The sequence below is a fragment of the Mastacembelus armatus genome, chromosome 4, assembly GCF_900324485.2.
Source record: "Mastacembelus armatus chromosome 4, fMasArm1.2, whole genome shotgun sequence".
Taxonomy (NCBI): domain Eukaryota; kingdom Metazoa; phylum Chordata; class Actinopteri; order Synbranchiformes; family Mastacembelidae; genus Mastacembelus; species Mastacembelus armatus.
In genome coordinates, this window is record NC_046636.1 from 3,857,175 (window position 1) to 3,874,871 (window position 17,697).

General features: G+C 39.6%; 2 protein-coding genes and 1 pseudogene across 3 annotated transcripts in view; 1 reads left to right on the forward strand and 2 right to left on the reverse strand.

Annotated features, from left to right (window-relative positions):
- Positions 1 to 3,059, reverse strand: part of LOC113139694 (breast cancer anti-estrogen resistance protein 3-like) — a 57,244-nt gene extending 54,185 nt beyond the window's left edge. For both annotated transcript variants that reach the window (XM_026323089.1, XM_026323090.1), the window contains exons 1-2: positions 2,949 to 3,059; positions 2,109 to 2,345 (exon numbers count right to left, since the gene is read on the reverse strand). In XM_026323089.1, coding sequence (XP_026178874.1) covers positions 2,109 to 2,185 — 77 coding nt within the window. In that variant the 5' untranslated portion in view covers positions 2,186 to 2,345; positions 2,949 to 3,059. The remainder of the gene's footprint in view (positions 1 to 2,108; positions 2,346 to 2,948) is intronic.
- A 228-nt stretch (positions 3,060 to 3,287) lies between these two features.
- Positions 3,288 to 6,031, reverse strand: LOC113139610 (uncharacterized). The gene is made up of 5 exons (XM_033325160.1): positions 6,017 to 6,031; positions 5,664 to 5,902; positions 4,322 to 5,472; positions 3,829 to 3,918; positions 3,288 to 3,742 (listed from the first exon to the last, which is right to left on the reverse strand). The coding sequence occupies exons 1-5, from the start codon at positions 6,029 to 6,031 to the stop codon at positions 3,537 to 3,539; spliced, it is 1,701 nt and encodes a 566-aa protein (XP_033181051.1). The 3' UTR covers positions 3,288 to 3,536.
- A 1,529-nt stretch (positions 6,032 to 7,560) lies between these two features.
- On the forward strand, positions 7,561 to 17,585 carry LOC113139609 (Hermansky-Pudlak syndrome 3 protein-like; annotated as a pseudogene).
- Positions 17,586 to 17,697: the final 112 nt, after the last annotated feature.

The window sequence follows — 17,697 nt, forward strand, 5'->3', positions numbered from 1 at the left end:
ACACCTCTAACATGTAATATCTGATAGCACATATTTTTGTTTTTCTATGTTCAATGCAAAACTTGACCCGGGCACAAAAACAAAGGCAAGAACATTACAGATTGACATACACCTCTCCTTTATATAAACATTTCACAGTGGTGAAGTACAAATTCCTCCTTGTGGCTGGGTGCTTGCTTAGAGGACATGTCTGAAGCTGTCTTAATGTGTTTACCTGTAAGCTACAGCAACTACAGAAGCAGCTGGAATATGACAGAGGAGCATATTTCCCCCAGAGTCAGGTTAGACAAAGCCTAACCCTAACTACTGTTTTTTATAAGGAGACAGTCATTGTTGCATTAAACATCTCCCTCTTGTCTGTCTTTTCCCATTCTCTAAATTTGTGCTCCTCTTTCTGTCATCACACCCTCACAAGCATGTTCACCTGTCCAACACTATTTTTCCTCAACTTAAGCTTTTGTAATATAATTTCCAAGATTGTCTTAATGGCATGTTTTCTGTTACTATCTTTCTTCTCACAATGATGCACTGTGCTGTCTTGTCACCTCTTTCCTCCAGCAACTTTCTTCCTCTTTCTCCTCCATTTTTGCACTCTTATGCATCTTTGTGTTTGTTAATATTCCTATTTCCATCTTCCTTTTGCATGTCTATCCCATTTTCCTCAAATGTCTCCTCAGAGAGTTTAATAGTGTTAAAGCCACTTCACAACTGTGAGCATTTGGAGCACACATGGATGTGTGAGGTGAGGCACACTGCACTGCAGTATCAGCAGTTTTCATTAGTTTGGATTTTAGCCTAGAGAACGTACATTTCATGTAAGGTTTTCTTTTCTGGTTTAACGGACCCAAATGCACTCTGAGAGTAACTTTCTCTGGTTTATTGGGTACATGTATACAAGTCTCTCTGTATATCTTTTACAAGCCCTGAGGGAAACAGGAAAATGCATTGGCAGTGTAATTTAAACTCATAAAATGCTAAATTTTTCATTCAACTCCTGTAGTTTCTTCTTGAAATAATATTTTCTTATACTCAAAAATCACTAAATGGACAATTGTTATTTTTGTAGATCAATATCAAAGATTTATTTAATTCTAAAAACTGTTAAGTCGGTTTTATCCACATCCCTAGTTCAATTTCCAAAAATATGTTCAGGAGCTCTGAGCCAACATGCTTGTGTATCATTTGCTGCCCTATAAAACATTACTGTAGACATGCACAGAAAATTGCAGCTAGTCATCACTTGTGTGGAATTTGATAATTTTTTTATTGGGGCTTCAATTTAACTTCAATATTTTAAATGAAATACAGTGAAGTTTGATTATTTAGCTACTCTTTTAAAAATGTCACATATTTAATAACGTTTGTAATGACAATTTGTAATTGAATAAAGAAGAACCTATTTTAGGAATCTATGCTTAACTAAGGACTAATTTCCATCCATGCAACTTCTATTTGAGATTAAATGATTGTGGTATCAAGGTCAAAGGTAGGACACTGGAGAAAGAGAAGGGAGGTATAATTTACATGGCTCAGCTCTGAGGTAAGGACATTCCTAGGGGGAGCTGCCTGGATTCTGCACATAATGTAGATCTGGAAACGACTTAGAAGCATCTCTGTTTTTATTGAGGAGCTGTGGAGGAGGTCTAGCTTGGAAAAGGGGTCCCCCAGTTTTTGTCTCATTCCTTGCTTATTCGACTCCCTATTGTTTATAATAAAATAATCAGTTGTTTTAGAGTATGCAGATATAGTATAAGTTTTTATCCTGAATCACATCTGTTTAGCAAGAGTTAATTGTCTCAAGATAAATTAGGTAAAGATACTTTGGAATTTGCAAAAACTCCCATAAAAACATATGATGAACTCCATGGTGCAGAACACGTTTGCATAATTTTCTTCCCTGTCTAATTTGAATGAGGCATCAAATCAGGTTCAAGTTGCAAATCAATTCCATTGTTTGCTAACACCACAAAACGTGCATGCTGTCAAACCAGTGTCGCGTTCGTTACTGGGGTGCAGTTTTAAAATACTTTACACCCTCCGTGCATGTCTTGTCCCAAGATATGTCAATAAATCATAGTGATCACAGTTTAAGTAAAAAGTAGTCTTACTTTGGCAGAGCTGCAGGTACACAGAGAAACACAGGTGATGTAGCGGATTGTTGTATGCGGACCTCACACTTGAGCATAACGTAGATTGCAGAGCTGATGTGATAGACCCTGGGCGGAGCGCTGATTGTTATAGTTCCCTCGTCACGTTGTACTGATCGCTGCAAAGTTTCAATCGGCGAATAGCATCAACTTGAGCTACTGTCAACAGTAGTCTGCAGAGCCACAACCCTAAAGTACCTGTCAGCACCAAGAAGGTGAAGGTGAGGGTGAGAGAGAGAGAGGTGCTGCCTTTACGTACTAGCTAGGAGAAAACGCTGTCCACATCACATTCATCAAACAACAACACAAACGTGATAATAAAAAAAGCTGTGGTCATTTGGTGGCTTACGAATAATATGATATCAGCTTATTCAGTTTCTGCTGTGTCATTTTGTGATTCCAACCCACACAAAATACAGGACACTAGTTAACCCAGTACAGCAACCGGTCAATGCTAACAAAATTACAGTGCAGTCTGTAACGTTACATCCCAAACGAATGAGTTTAAATGACCAGACATTAGTTAAATTAGTACCTTTTTAAAAGTACTATTACTTATTTGTGTATCTCGAACCTCTAAAACCAATCTAATAGGTGTAACTTACACATATATCTACAAAAAACAAAACAAAAAGAAAATAACGCCGCTGGCAGTTAGCTTGCTAGTTCGTTAGTTAAAGTTACATTACTTTGCTAGCATAGGCTAGCGTTAACTCTCAAGCTAGCGTCTCACACAAATAATTAGCTAATACAAGATCTTTTCAAGCTTGTGAATTCAAGTTAACAAAAAGTACTACTTACCTCCTCGATGAGAGGGTGGGGAAACTCCCCAATCCAATGCCAATGTCACACAAATCACCATTGTTTAGTTGTGTAAATTGCCGTTTTCGTTACTTTTCCGTTACAGTCACGCCACGTTATTCGCATCCGGCCACGTTCCTTTCAAACTAAAACAACGCAGTGATTACAGGAAGCTACAAAATAAAGGCAATAACTAAGTAGGCATGGCATCTCAGGAAAGAAACGCCATTGTATTTTAATGTGTATATTTGTACAAGCAAATGTTTTTCAGATTATTCTTGAAACGTGTAAAAGAATATGTTCAGGCATCCCAAAACTGTCACATTCCACATACACAATAACTCTTTTTGTAAACTCCTGCCCCCAAGTGGTATTTTTAAGTAACTGTGTCATGGATGGATGTAAAATTGTTCTTCAGTGTGAACACATTTCAGCCTATATAATACTTTTTTCTTCAGTGCAAAATATTGTATAAAATATTGTACTTATTTCAAACTGTGTAATTGTACAGTTTTAAATTGTAATCTTATATACCTTAAAATTGAAGAACATGCTAAAATTAAAACTAATCAATTCAAGCAAAGTAGATCAAACATCAAGGCACCAGAAACACCAAAACTCCTCTTCATCAAGGTCCATCTCTGAGCTTACACAAATGGTGTGAAACAGTTTATGGCAATTATTACACTGGACCCACAAAACCAATCCTTCTGGATCACAAGGAGGATATGACTGTCTGCACCGCCCACACCGCAAAATCCTCATCATTTTTGTCCGCTTTGCAGCTATGTGATCTATTCAGAGGAAAACAAAATAGAACACATGAGGAATTTACTGAATTTTCATGGGTTCACATGTAAAGACTGTTAAGTGTAAATACCGGTGGATGTTGTTGGTCCAGCAGTGGTGGAGGAGGAGCCAGATGACAGCGGGGCCGTGGGGATGAAGGAATTCTGATAAAGGCTGCTAGCTGTATATATAAAAAGACATGACTTGATATGTAACTAACATAACTAGATATATCTTGACGTGTTATTTATTATAGCTAATGATGCCAACACTTTAACATGTTGTTTGTGTTGTACATGTTTGTACACCTGGCTCTCTTTTACGGTTTATATGAAATATTTGCATTGACAGAGAGACAAAGGAGCTTGGGACCCCGCTTGAAATGGAAGGGATACAGCGGAAACTTAATTCAACACATGTATTGCTCTGGTGGTTCCCTATGGTCTTACTTTTGCAACTCACCCCAGTACATCCTGCTGCTGTTATACACAATGTGCTGAATATTGTTTATGTACATAGTTATATGAAGATATTTTCTACATGTAAAACTGAACAATATCAACCCAGTTAAAAAAAAAGTTTACCTTCTTCTGCTGAGGGACTGTGGGAGGCAGAAGCGGTGGCTGTAGGGTCCCATAAGGGCTGTCCTCTATTGCTGCTGGGGCAAGAGCTATCAGGTAAGGTAGAAGAAGTCGCTCCTGAGGTTTCTATCCTGTTCTGGTGCACTCCATTTTTTCTCAGTTGAGTTTGAGTCTCTATTTCTGATACACAGTCTTCTCCCTTCATGATAACATCTGACTTTTTCTGGGATATCAGCACCCTGGCATTCCTCCTGACTTTACTGGTGTTACACGTTTGGTAGGTTTTGGTCAGAACTTGTATGAGGTCTGCAGGTATCTGACCCGATGCCACCAGAGGATGCGTGGGATGAAGACAAGATGACAACTGTGTTGATGGAGCAGGTGCAAGATTCTCAGGCTGCAGTGCAGATGACATGACCTGTGATGGGTCAATGGCTGTTGGGTCCAGAGGGTAGAGGCCACACCTCTTGAACCCATCCACAACTAATTGTTGATCCTTAAGTCTTTGATAGCAGTCTCTTAGGACCCTTGAAAATTCCTTTTTGGAAACCGAGAAGGAATGGGTTTCTGCCGACGGATCTCCTGTAACCTCAGAGAAATCTGACTTCAAGGGTCCAAAGAAACTCACATCCAGGGGCTGCAGGATGTGAGAGGTATGTGGTGGCAGGCACAGAAGGGTGACCTCTTCCCTCTGTGCATCCTGTACCAGTTCTGGATTCACCTGTCCGTCCATAATAAGTAGCAGTGGACGATCCCGTACAGCAAACTCCAGGAAGTGCTCAATAAACCACTTCTTAAACATCTCTCCATCTAGGTCCCCTGCTGCTGATGTCCCATAGAGGGCATTGGGAAGTCCTTCCTTCTTATAGTGGCCTCTTGGATATTTCCCCTTGTAGATGATTAATGGTGGGATGTCTTCGCCAGCAGCATTGAAGCAGGCCAAGATGGTGGTGACATTTTTGGTTCTCTTAGTTTGTATATCTGAATGTTTGATCTTTTGCGGAACCTTCTTTTTATCAAAGTACAATTTAAACTTTGTTTGGCACAGGTGTAAATCTGGCAGGGTTTCTCCTTCAACCCTTTCTCTTCCAGGGTGGAAGTAAGGAGCCACAAGAAGTCTGCAGTCAGCTTTGTCCTCATGCAGGACTCCTTCCCTTGGTTAGTGAAATCAACAGTTTGGGAAACAATGCAAAGGTGGTGCCGCTCTTTAAAATTAATCCACCATGTGTCACCGAGAGCAGTCTTTGGTTTTTCTGGATTACGATAGTTGTAAATTGCCAAAGCTCGAGCAACAACTTGAGACTTTGTGAGAGGAAATCCTTGACTGGCAGAGTACAGACAATACTCTGCCAGGGAATTCTCATCACCAACTGTGAGAAGCTGCTTCTTGCCATAGAGAGAATCATCAGCCACTCGTCCACTCAGTCGACTAGTCAGGGTTGATCGTGGGATACTAAACTGCCTGGCTGCCTGTCTTGAGGTTAGCCTGCCTGCCTGCACCTCCTGCATGGCCTTCTGCATGGCCTCTTTGGTCCATTTACTTGTCTTAGTTTCCCTCTTCCTGAGCTGCCGGATGTTGGGCATCTGAACATAAGAAAGATTAAAATTTAAGAGTTATGGTACAGTCCATGTCTGTAACAATTAGAAAAAAACATTCTGATGACTGCTCATTTACCATATTAAAGAATGTTGATTAACCACTTCTTTTCGCATTTCAATGATCCTATGATGAAAAAAGATTCATACAGACACAACAAACATATTTACTAGAACACTACTCACCTTTCTTTTGTCTTTTTTTCTTCACTCTTTCTTCTGCTGTGGTTTCGCTGGTGTTTTACGTGTTCAAACCATCAGTCATCATCAACTGCAGGGCTAAATGACAAATACACCGCGATAACGCTAGTTGGTCTGTGTACACCCACAACCACAACAATGGATCCTGTGGACTTTTTTAAGTTATCTGTCCCTTTCTGTCTCCCTCTGACGTAGCTACAGATTTCTTTTACTGTTACATCCTTTTCCGTGAATACTAAGTTAGAAAAGCTGGTGTAGGGTGGTAGCGAGCTAGCTAACTGTTAGCTTAGTTAGCTAACAAACGTTACCTGATCCCCTTGTATTATCGTCGCCCGAATGCTCCTTGTCTCAAGAGTGTCTATCTTACAACATTTATGTAAATAATAATGCAAATATAGCTCCACATACAGAGTTTTTTAATATCTATGAACATTCTGTGTCAATAAGTGTTCACCTCAGAGAAAAAATAAAAATAAAAGTCCGTACGGTGGCCGAGTCAGGTCAAAAAATACACAAACACATCCACAGCAGTTTTTATTTAGAAAGTGCAATAATCAAAGTGACAAGATCACTTCTGTTTTAGAATACATGTTTATTTGTTTTAATCGGATCATGAAAAGAAATGTACTGAACCCTGACTGGAACGCTTGTGCAAAATATTACATTTATTAAATTCGACAAAAAAAATTTGAAAACTTAAAATAAAATGGAAATTATGCACATAGTGTATTAATTTGTGTCGTTTTATTTGTTTTTGTTTTTGTTTCTCTTTTAACCGTGTTTACATCCCTTAGAACCGTGTTTGCACATGTGGCCCAGTATTTTAAGTGAAAGTAGCTCCTCTCTTTTCCATCTCTCCTTAGTAGAGAGCATCTAATTTCTTGTAGAATAAAATATAATATAAACTACCACTGCTATTTTATTTACTTATACATGATCATATATTTGATCAACTTATTATTAAAAGTAATAAGTTGACTGACATTTCATTACATCATTTTGGGATTTTTTTAGGATTTTTCATTCTCATTGCGATTTTTTTGTTTGTTTTTTCACTCACCCTCAGATTTTCTACACTTTTTGGTATATTTCAAGTCACAAGGATAAGAAATAAAGAGTACTTCATTCCATCACATAACATAATCAACTATTACATCTCACCGGGTATTATTATGTCAATATTAACACCATTATTAACCATTATTAACACCAGATAGCATAATAATAGATGCTGTGATTGACACTCACAAGGTAAATTATATTGCTTTGCGATTGAAAATGGCACTTTACTGAATTTGATCAATATTTAGCCTGTTTATAGCTTTTAGTTTAACGTGAGGTCATATAGATCTGACAATAGAAATAAATGATGCCTGCTCTACAGCCAATCAGAGGGTCAAACACAATACAACCACGAACGAGGAGCCAATGAGAATCAAGAGGGGCGGGAGCAGTGTTGTTGTGGTGGACTTCCTGTTACAGCATGAGATCAATAAACTGCAGCAGTGAAGGAGGAAGACGGAATAAACCAGCAGTAAAGACGGTAATTTACAAAAAGATCGTCGTGCATTTCATTGAAAGACTGTGATAGTTTAGCACTGACGACGAATTGTGTTAATCTGAGTCAAAGAGCCGGAGGAGCAGCTGCTGCTCACAAGACTGCGGCATGTGATATCGATTAGAGAAACAGCCCATCCACGGCCCAGTTTGAGCTCCTTATGAATTGGAAGGGATACAGAGGAAACTTCATTCAACATTTAAATTAGTTGTTGGTTGTGTTTTTTTGTTATAACTTACATTTATTGCTCCTGTGGTTCCCCGTGGTCTTATTTTTGCAAACTCACTCTGATAAATTGATTTTAAAGTGTCAGAAAATGAGTTGGACCAAGATAAAATTAGGTGCTGTGATCATTTCTGACTGATCCTTTTATTGTCATCAGTAAAGTCCCACACTGAGTCTGCTTCTGTTTCTCTGGTCGCTTTCTTTCGTTTTTCCATTCGCCACCAGACCTGACCCAGACAGCCTACAGCTCTGGATGGTTCACATTGAAGCAGCAGATCAAAATTGCTCTGAGTGTCTGACGGACTTGTTAGAGATTCCTGTGAAGACAACATCTCAGCTGCTGAGGCTAGTGAACATATAATTGTCGTATTGTCAATGCCAAATCCATCAGAATAGCTTGAAACCACAACAATAGCCACAAGTGAGAAAGAGTTTTATGGGAGCTGATGTTTTTTTTCTAACCAAAGTCTAAGATGATGTTTATCCTCCCCAGTAAATTATCCAACCCAAACAACAGCTGTTTATGTTCTGATGAGACATTAAACCTGATTTTCTTGCAGTGGTTGTAGGTATCTTGATGGATGAAGCCTCCAAGAAACACTGGTAAAGGGGGGGAGTTCAGAGATTTGTCAGCCACAAAACAAAGAGAAAGCAGCAGTAACCCCCGGCAAAACATGGTGCACGTCTACAACTGCCATCCTTTCGCCTCACAGCAGATAGTGCAGGTAAATAGGGCCTGGCTGAAACTGTTTCAAAGTGTGGCTGTTTTTTTAAACAAGATTTGTTGTTTCCCCATAAAATCTACCATCCTTCTGTTTGGCTTAGGTGGAGCAGGAGCCTGGCCTGGTCTGCTGTGGAGGTGGAGCTCTGTTTGTCGTGGCTGCTGGAGGATGCAAGGTTACTTTGAACTATACCGTGCTTTCTTTCTTTACTTGTCTAGAAAGAACTCATATCCAAGTATATGTAGACATCGTTCACGTATGAATGCTTTTAGAACATCCTTTCTAGCTGCCAGTGGTAAAAACCTGACTGCATAGTCGCTATGGCCAATATGAAACACTTTTCACTGACATTCAAATAAGGCAGAAAGTGTCTAGGGGAACTTGTTCATTAACAGAGATACACAGCTTTACTTAATTTAGGTAGAAATCGTAATGCAGTACTTCAAACCAACTGATGGGTCCAGTGTTTGATTTTGAGAAAAACACTTATGTTTGCGTGTTGTGGTAATATTGTTCAATCTCAGCGTGACAGGTGACCTTTTGGAAACGAAGGTTTTCTGCGGGACACTGACTGTGTTGTGTTGTGTTGTGTTGTGTTGTGTTGTGTTGTGTTGTGTTGTGTTGTGTTGTGTTGTGTTGGACTGAACTAAGGTGGAGGCCTACAATCTGGAGCAGGAGGGCTGCCCTCTAATCTGTCGCTTTGCCACCATGGGCACTGTGAGGAGCATCCAACACAGCAAGATCGGTAAAAACAGTTGCTGTCCTCATTTGTCAGCTTCTGTCTCTGCAAACCATCTGTTTTTAGCCTTTAATGCATGAGCAAGGAAGAAACTGGTGATAAAATAAGAAATAAAGTATTTGCATCAATGCTTTCCCTTCTGTGTCCTCTTACAATCAGGAGATTATCTGGTGACAATTGAGGAAAAGAACAGTGCCACCTACTTGCGGGCTTATACCAACTGGCGCTACCAGGTACACAGTTTTTTCATAAATACTTTAAATCACAGTGCTGTTGAACAAAAATGAATTAGAAAACTGTCTGTAAATGAAGTTTAATAGTTGATTATTTGTTCTGTAAAGAACTCCCATCACCTTTCACTTTAACAATCCATGCTTTCATGTACTTTACTGTTGGTCTCTGTTTAGGAGGAGGAGAAGTCCCGTGTTGGGGTACGTTTGCTAGGTCACCTGCTGCGTGGGGCGTCTGTGCGCAGTGCAGCACAGATGGAAATCATTGAGATCCCTCTGTCAGATCGTCCTGTTGCTGTGGCGTGTTGCTCAATGACAGGGGACCTTCTGGTTGGCTGCGAGAACACTCTGGTTTTGTTTACTCTGAGGAGACAAAACCAGCAGAACCTGGTAAGAATCCAGTACTACTGCTGTAGTACTTTACTTCCTATGTGAATCTTTTTTTTAATTATCTTTATGTAAAGAAGCCAAATTTATTTCTTTGTCTAAAAGTGCAGTTTGAGGTCACCATTAAATATTGCAGTGACAGTTTTCCAGGATGTTAGAATACCCACATAATTTCAACAAAAGGCCTCAAAATTACTAAAATCTCATATGTGGTCAGGTTCATCTCTCATTTCATCATGTTTTCCACTGTGTTACTTGCTGGCATAATGTTTCTCAGCAGAATCTGAGTCAGCAGAACAGCTCCTGGCCCAACACCCAGCAAAACGGTGGTCAAAATCAAGGTAAGTCAAGAACAAGAATATTTCTGAACATATACTTGCATTGGGATGGTACAGTGATGCATTGGCTAACACTGTCACCTCACAGCAAGTAGGTTCAAGGTTCAAATCCCATTTGACAAGGGGTGTTTCTTTGTGGAGTTGACATGTTCTCCCTGTGTCTGTGTGGATGTTCTCAAGGTACGACAGTCCAATGACAAGCAGTGTGGAGTTAGGTTGATTGTTGATTCTAAAGTTCCTGTAGGTGTGAGTGTTTGTGTCAGTTCTGTGATCGACTGGCGATCTTTCCAGGGTGTAACCCACCTCTTTCCCAACAGCAGCTGGGCTTGGCTCCAGCTCCTCATGGCCCTGAATTGGACTGAGCGGTATAGGAAACTACAGGGCTGGGATGAAAGAGTGGACCCTTCTGTGCTTTCCTATTCAGATTAATCTGTTTTTCCTTGCTCTTAGGTCAAACCTCAGGTTCAAACCAGAATTTTTCCATCCTGGATTTTGAACGTTCTGTCATCCTGCATCTTCCAAAAATTATGCCTAAACAGGTACTTAAGTTTCTTTTTCTTTTTCACATTACATTTTTCTTTGTATTTTCCTCATACTTTAGTCCATTTATACTCTGAACAACCGAAATACTCATATACTCATATCACATTAACATAAGTTGGTAATGAAGTAAAACATGACTGGAACAAAACATAAAAGAGGGAAAATCCTAAATTGTAATAGTAGCGATTTTACAATAGTAAGATTTTATACTATTTTTATACTATTTTTATATTTCTACAGACTGTAGTCATGGTTACACTTAACATCTCCTCTCCCTCCAGGTGGCGCTGTGTGGAGGATATGTGGCAGTGCAGGCTGAGCTGGAGGTGCTGGTATTAAAACTGGATGCTTCCTCTGAACCTAAAACCCTTGAAGAATTGCCAGACACAAATAAAAGTGGTAATGACAGTGGAGTTTGCTGCCCTTCTCGATGCTTTACGACCAGCACATCTGACTGTGATTGCTTGAAAGACTTAAACCCAGCCTAAAAATACACTTCCTGATGATTTTCTCAAATAATTCTGCATAATGCACATATTAAAAGGTTTTTAATAATTAATTTAATAATAAAAGTTTATGTTCTTAAGACAGAGATCAGAGATGCATGTGTCTACTTGTGTGTGCAGCAGATTATGTTGAAGACCAGACCGACTTTCTGCTCATTCCAAGACATCAGGAGTTGCTAGGTGATCGAGCTAAAGACTGTGACATCCCTGTCAGCATTGAAAAGACAGGGCTGGAGGACAGAGGACAGTATACGCTGTCATATGTTCTTTTCAGGTGTGTGTGTGATTTTGCGTTTGGTCTTTAGATTTTTGGTGACAATATTTCTGCCAGCAGTGATATATTTCCTGTGACTCTACATTTCTCTCCTGTAGGCGTTTCACTCCAGAGTTCTTTCAGGGCTGCAGTGTGGAGGAGACCCAGCTCCACTCCCTACAGCTCCACCCGCTGTTCACCAGTGAGTACAACATGTGAGCCACAGGCAGATGGATCATCACTGCTGACTCTGCCGTTATGGGCATTTACTGAAGTTTCAGAGTCTTTAAAAGGAACAAAATAATAGCATATTTTTGGAATAAGATAAGGAAAAATGACTGACACTAGAAAACTCCAAGTTGTTTAAGATGAGATATGTTTCATACAGTCCCAGAAAATACACCCCTCAGTATGTCCCTCTGCAGGTAACCAAACGGTGTCTCTGGAAGAACCAGCATGTGTGTTCTGCTTCTTCTCCCTGCCCACTGCTGGCTACCTGTACAGTCTGAAGGGTGGAGTCGAGCTGCTCTCAGCCTATGAGTATCCAGAGAAGGTCCTGCAGGCGGTGCTTACAGACCACCTGTTGCACGTCATAACCAAGTACATCTGCACCGTGATTTGACACAGAAACCTTTATGAAAACATGTGATATGAAATCTACATCATCTCAATTTTACAGGATATTGTCTTTGATAAATCTTTTAGCTTTTTTTTTTAAAGCAAAACTCTGAAAAGTTCATATTTGAACAAAACTCAGGAAATTATTTTCAAGTTTATTACAGTTCTAATTAAATGCTGTCAGCTTTTCTCACTCTTGGAAGGATCTTTGTTCCTTATTGATCCTAGCTTAGGATGACGACTTTAGTGTGGAAAAGTGTTTTGATTTGCCTGTGTGTGTGCCTGGTAGGAGTGCATTGCAGTGTTACACAGTGCGCTTTGCAGCATTAGCAGCCAGGATCGAAGACCCCTACATCGATACGACCATGAAGGTACGAGTCTGGCCCTTGAGTAACATCATTTAGCCTCTTTAATTTTCAGCACAAACATGAATCTAAATGGATCGAACTGTTGCTCTGTCTGCTGACACAGATAAGTGTGTTGGTTAGTTAGCCATTACAGAACATGTCAGCATGTGGAGATTTATAAGCTTGTGGAGTTTTATTGCCCCTTGATGAGGGAAATGTTTGTTAATGCAGTTTTAAAATTTAGTGTATTGATTGTCTGCTGTAAGATCACAATAATCTGTTATACTTTGTATGTAGAGAATATATTTGTCTGTTTACAGGTGCACATGATGTAGTTTAATACGTCTGCCTCTGTTCATCAGCACAGATCATGTATCTTTAAGTAAAAATGTACTGCACGCCTCTGTGTTTTGTGTAAAGGCCTGTCCACCATGCAGCCTTGAAGTGTGTGCACTCAGGATGCAGCTGTTCATCGGTCTGCGGTCAGTGTACGTCTATGGCCGCCATGTTGTCCTCCTCTCAATGGCCGACACGGAGACGCCAGAGGAGATAGAACGCAACACACAGCGCAGAGGCCTGTAAGTCATACACACAAAATATATAGACTTGAACACACACAAACATCTGTCACATGCGTAAATATAATACCACAGTGATGATAAACATCATCAGTTTTCGAAGCTACATCTGAGACACTGTCAGATACCAGAGGGATTTGTCAGCACTGGTGATGCGTGCGCGCAGACATACATGCATTTATGAACTGTTTACTGTGTGTGTGTTATTTTAGCGAGTTGAAAGATCACACCATGTTGACTGGTATTTTCCTGGCGGTGGGAATCGATCCCGCAACTGTGCCGGCTCTGGAGAGCTTTCTGTCACGTCCTTTCCTGTAAGACATCACCCCCCCCCCAGTATCTGTTGTCACTTTCAGGCCAAGCTGCAAACTCTTCACCTTAGTAGATAATTTAACCCAAATTCCTAGTTTGGTCTTTATTTAAAAGGAGTTTGGTTCTTCTTTCTACTTTCATAGAACAAAAAGTTTTTTTTGAAATGGCAAATCCAATGTAAAGAAAAATGGACACATGAGGTGTCTCTTCTTCAGTCCAGCCCTGGAATATGAAGGTACATAATTTATAAAATTAAGGAAGAAATGTATTATAATCTTTTTATAGGAGGATATTTTTCAACAAAAGAAAATAATACATTTTTGTTCGTTTAAATTCAATAAGAAAATCACAGTAGTTTAGACCTGAGTTAACTAATTTTGAAAATCATAAAGGATTCCTGCAAATATGCAGCCAACTAAGAAACATAAAAGCCAAGTCTTTCCTTCACATTTGTAATTTTTGACATTAAATAAAAAATAAAGATAGCTTTATGTAAATGCTTTGAGAATTTTCTTGTCTTTATAAAATCTCTCTCATCAGCAAAGTTGTTATAACAAAGTGTTAGCAGTTAGGGCTTCTCTGCTTGTCTAGAAGCTGTGAGACTATAGATTGTACTTGACTTTTGACTTTTGTTTTGTTTTTGATCTAAATATTTGTTTTGATCTAATTATCTGTGTGACTTTACAGCTTGGTCTATAAGTGGCAACACTTCATGTTTAAGTTGCTAAACCTAGCCCACCATAACAAACCTAACTACCCTCAGTGTGTGACCTTTTGCTCACATACTAATCATAATTAGACTCTAATAAAAGCTGTTTTAGATCTTACTCAGCCAACTGAATAATGCAGCCTTAGGAGATATGCACACACATTTATGTTGGTTGTTTGTTTGTTTTGTTTTGTTTTGTTTTTTTTTACATATTGTAGGTAATATAGCTTTGGGCATCACTGTTGTCTGTACATTTACCAACACCACTGAATATAAGCAAAAGGCTTTGACTCCAAAACCAGCAAAAAAAACCAAAACGACAGCATCTGGCGTCAGTTTTTCCCCTTGGATTGTTTAAGATTTAATTTAATTTGAAATGCAGGATATGCTTGAATGTAAGTTTATAGCAATATGTGAATAATAAATGATAAAATATGTTCATATTTAAAAACCAACCACGTGTTTGAAGCCACATGCTGCATGTGACAAGCCACATGATGCACACACACAACACAGCATATTTTTTGTCCAGGTACCATCACATTATCCACAGGAGCCCAAAGATATTTTGTTACCATGTTAACTTGTTCACTAACAGCACACTAACCATTTGTTTTTGTCAGATAAAACGTAGTACTACTATGTAGCACCATGTCAACGTCTGATGATGATGTAGATACTGTAGTCTTCATGATCACGGTCTTCAGATCTTGATCTCCTTTGTCATTTTGTAGAGACTTACAATGGGATCAATTAATATTTGTATGAATATTGATTTATTTTTTAGATCGAAGGTACACCAGGTAAGAATTAAATAATTATTTTGACATTGCTAGGAGTTAATGGTAAGGTCAGTTTCATATTATTTAGGCTGAATCCCAGTTTTTACCTAACATGCATGTTTTAACTCATCCAGCTGATTTAGAGATTAAAAACCATCTCTTCTGTGAAATAAGTATAAGACAATTTAGCTAATTGTTCTATTTGAACACACTTCTTGTTGCCTTTTTATAACTTCTGATCTCAGCACCAGAAAGTGGACAGTCTCTTCTCCCAAAGAAACCAGTGCAGCAGGACATGGATGGAACCTGTATGTGGTCGACACCGTCCCCCCTCTCACACTCTACCAGGAGATGGTAACACAGACATGATCACTTTTATTTATTATGATTATGAAATACCAAAGGTAATAAAACCAACCAAAGATACAATGAAAACGTCCAAAAATCATTTTTTCACCTGTATTAAAACGCATTCCTTGAAAAACCTAGATTTTTTTTTTTTCTTATAGTACTGCAGATGGTTTTGCTTGTTTTAAAAGAACTAAGTGTTTAGAATTTAAAGACAGTCAGAAATTAGTCAGTGGGGTGCAGATTTCTGAAGATGTGAGTCTTGCTGAGTCTGTTTGTGACTGTCTGTACATGACTTGTGTCTGTGTCTCAGGTTGAGTACAGTCAGCGGTACGCAGAGACCAACCCACAGGGTCAAAACCTGCGACACCTCCTCAGTGAAGCTCACCTCCTCCTTCGTGCCTCTATACTCCAAACATCAGAGCAGCAGCAGAGCAGTGAGGTGGACTCCGCAGAGTCAGTGCAGACGGGGGGAGGCAGACAAGAACTGGAGGAAGCTCTCAGGCAGAACTGTGCACAGCTGGGAGATAGTTTCAGCAGGTGACACACACATACACCTACACACTTGAAACAGAGAATCTATTAATGCAGATTCCCCTAAATCACTGACATTAACATTGCACTACTTTAATATTCATTTAAAATGGATATTGCCTGCATTTAGAGCTCACCAGTTTCCCAGAATTCAAGCTGACATTTTTCAAATTGCTGTTTTTTTTCTGACAACCAAACCTTATTTTCTGGTTTTCGATTCCGTTAGGGGCAACCAGAAGGACTGCCACCTGGCTTTGCCGTACTATAGGATGTCTGGTCTGTCAGTCACAGAGGTGATTTCCAGGAACCGCCCACCATCCCAGCAGACCCCTCTCCTATGGCCCAGGCTTTCTATTCTACTTAAACATTATCTGTTAGAAGAAACAGAGCAGAGCGTCAGTCAGGTACAACAATACATAGATAAATGGGTTACTCTCTCAGAAGACAACTAAATATATTCGTTACTGACTTTAAATACCTTGTCTTTTCTTTCTTGATGAAACATAGTTATTTATTTAGCAGTGCTTTCTTTGTTTTTGGTTGTGAAACAAAATATTAGTGTTTAGAAAACAAAAAGGAAACTAAATAAAAATGACACAAATAATAGCTTCACTTCCTCCTTGCAGGAAACGGCTGATGAGGTCATAGATATTTTCAGCCAATCAGAGCCCTCAGAGCTTGTCAGTGTGTGTGCCAGCCCGTCCACTGGTGAAATGTTAGTCCTGCACGAACTTTGCAAATTTTACAACATCTGGAGGACATGACTGGTGTGTCAGTTCTTCTAACGATCACCATGGCAACAATGATGCTGCGTATGGACAACTTGCCACAATATACACAGCTGATGGAGAGACACGCTGAGGTTAGAGCTGGCAGGAAAGGTGGTGTGTGTAAAGGGGTTTTGTGTACTGCAGGATGAAACTAAAATATTTATACAGTTTTTCTCAGTGCAATTGTTTTTGCAAGCAATGCCCATTAGATACTTTTAAATCATGTTATGCCATGTTTGAGTTTTTACACCAATTAAGTTCCACCAAACAGTTTAATTTATATCCATGATTTATATCATTTATTCCTCAAGGGTCAATGGAAAATATTCAATATTTGTGAACATAAAGAGAGAAACCAGACAACCAAACCAAGCCATAATACCAGTAGGGTGTTAAAACTGTTGTCATGTGTGTTTAGATGCTGCTGGTGTATGGGTTCATAGAGCAGCCGAGGCTGCTGCTTCATGGTGGAGGTGGAAGCCAGGACACACACATCCATCCCACAGCGTTGACTCGGCAGCTGGCAAAGTCCCAGCATGGACTACTGGTGGCTGCCATGGTGGCTCTGCATGAGAATAGCAAAGTTCAGCTTGAACAGGCTGATCACATATTCAGGGTGTGTGGGTCTCTCTCTCCCTCTCTCTCTCTTAAAGTGAAAATGAAGCAAAAAAGAACAGCAATAACAATGTGTGTCTTTGTGTGTTTAGGAGCTGGACTGTGAGAATTGCTTACAGGTAGATTTCTGGGAGGCGATGCTTATGGCCTCTTCACAGGAAGCTGTCATCCAGGAACTTCTGTTTCGATTAGCATCAGTCTACATCGACCGGCTGACAACCACAAACTCAGATACACACTTCTACCCACCACACACTCCTTCAAAGCGGAAGTCACTGAAGACCGCTGACGACCTGGTACAGTTATTGATAATCACTGCTTTTGTCTTTGGTAGAAATCTGTCCATCTGTAGTTGACTTATTAACTACTACTACTCCCTAAATATGTCTTATATACAGAATGAGATGACCAAGACAAATTTGTGCACAGATAGTGTAATGTTTATATATGAATTCATGTAGACATTAC

Excerpts from the sequence above, each read along its gene's own strand:
- LOC113139610 (XM_033325160.1), bottom strand. Across the intron at positions 5,473-5,663 it reads GATGAGAATTCCCTGGCAGA|GGAAGGAGTCCTGCATGAGG; the intron begins GTATTGTCTGTA and ends TCACTAACCAAG. Across the intron at positions 3,743-3,828 it reads TGGACCAACAACATCCACCG|ATCACATAGCTGCAAAGCGG; the intron begins GTATTTACACTT and ends TCCTCTGAATAG.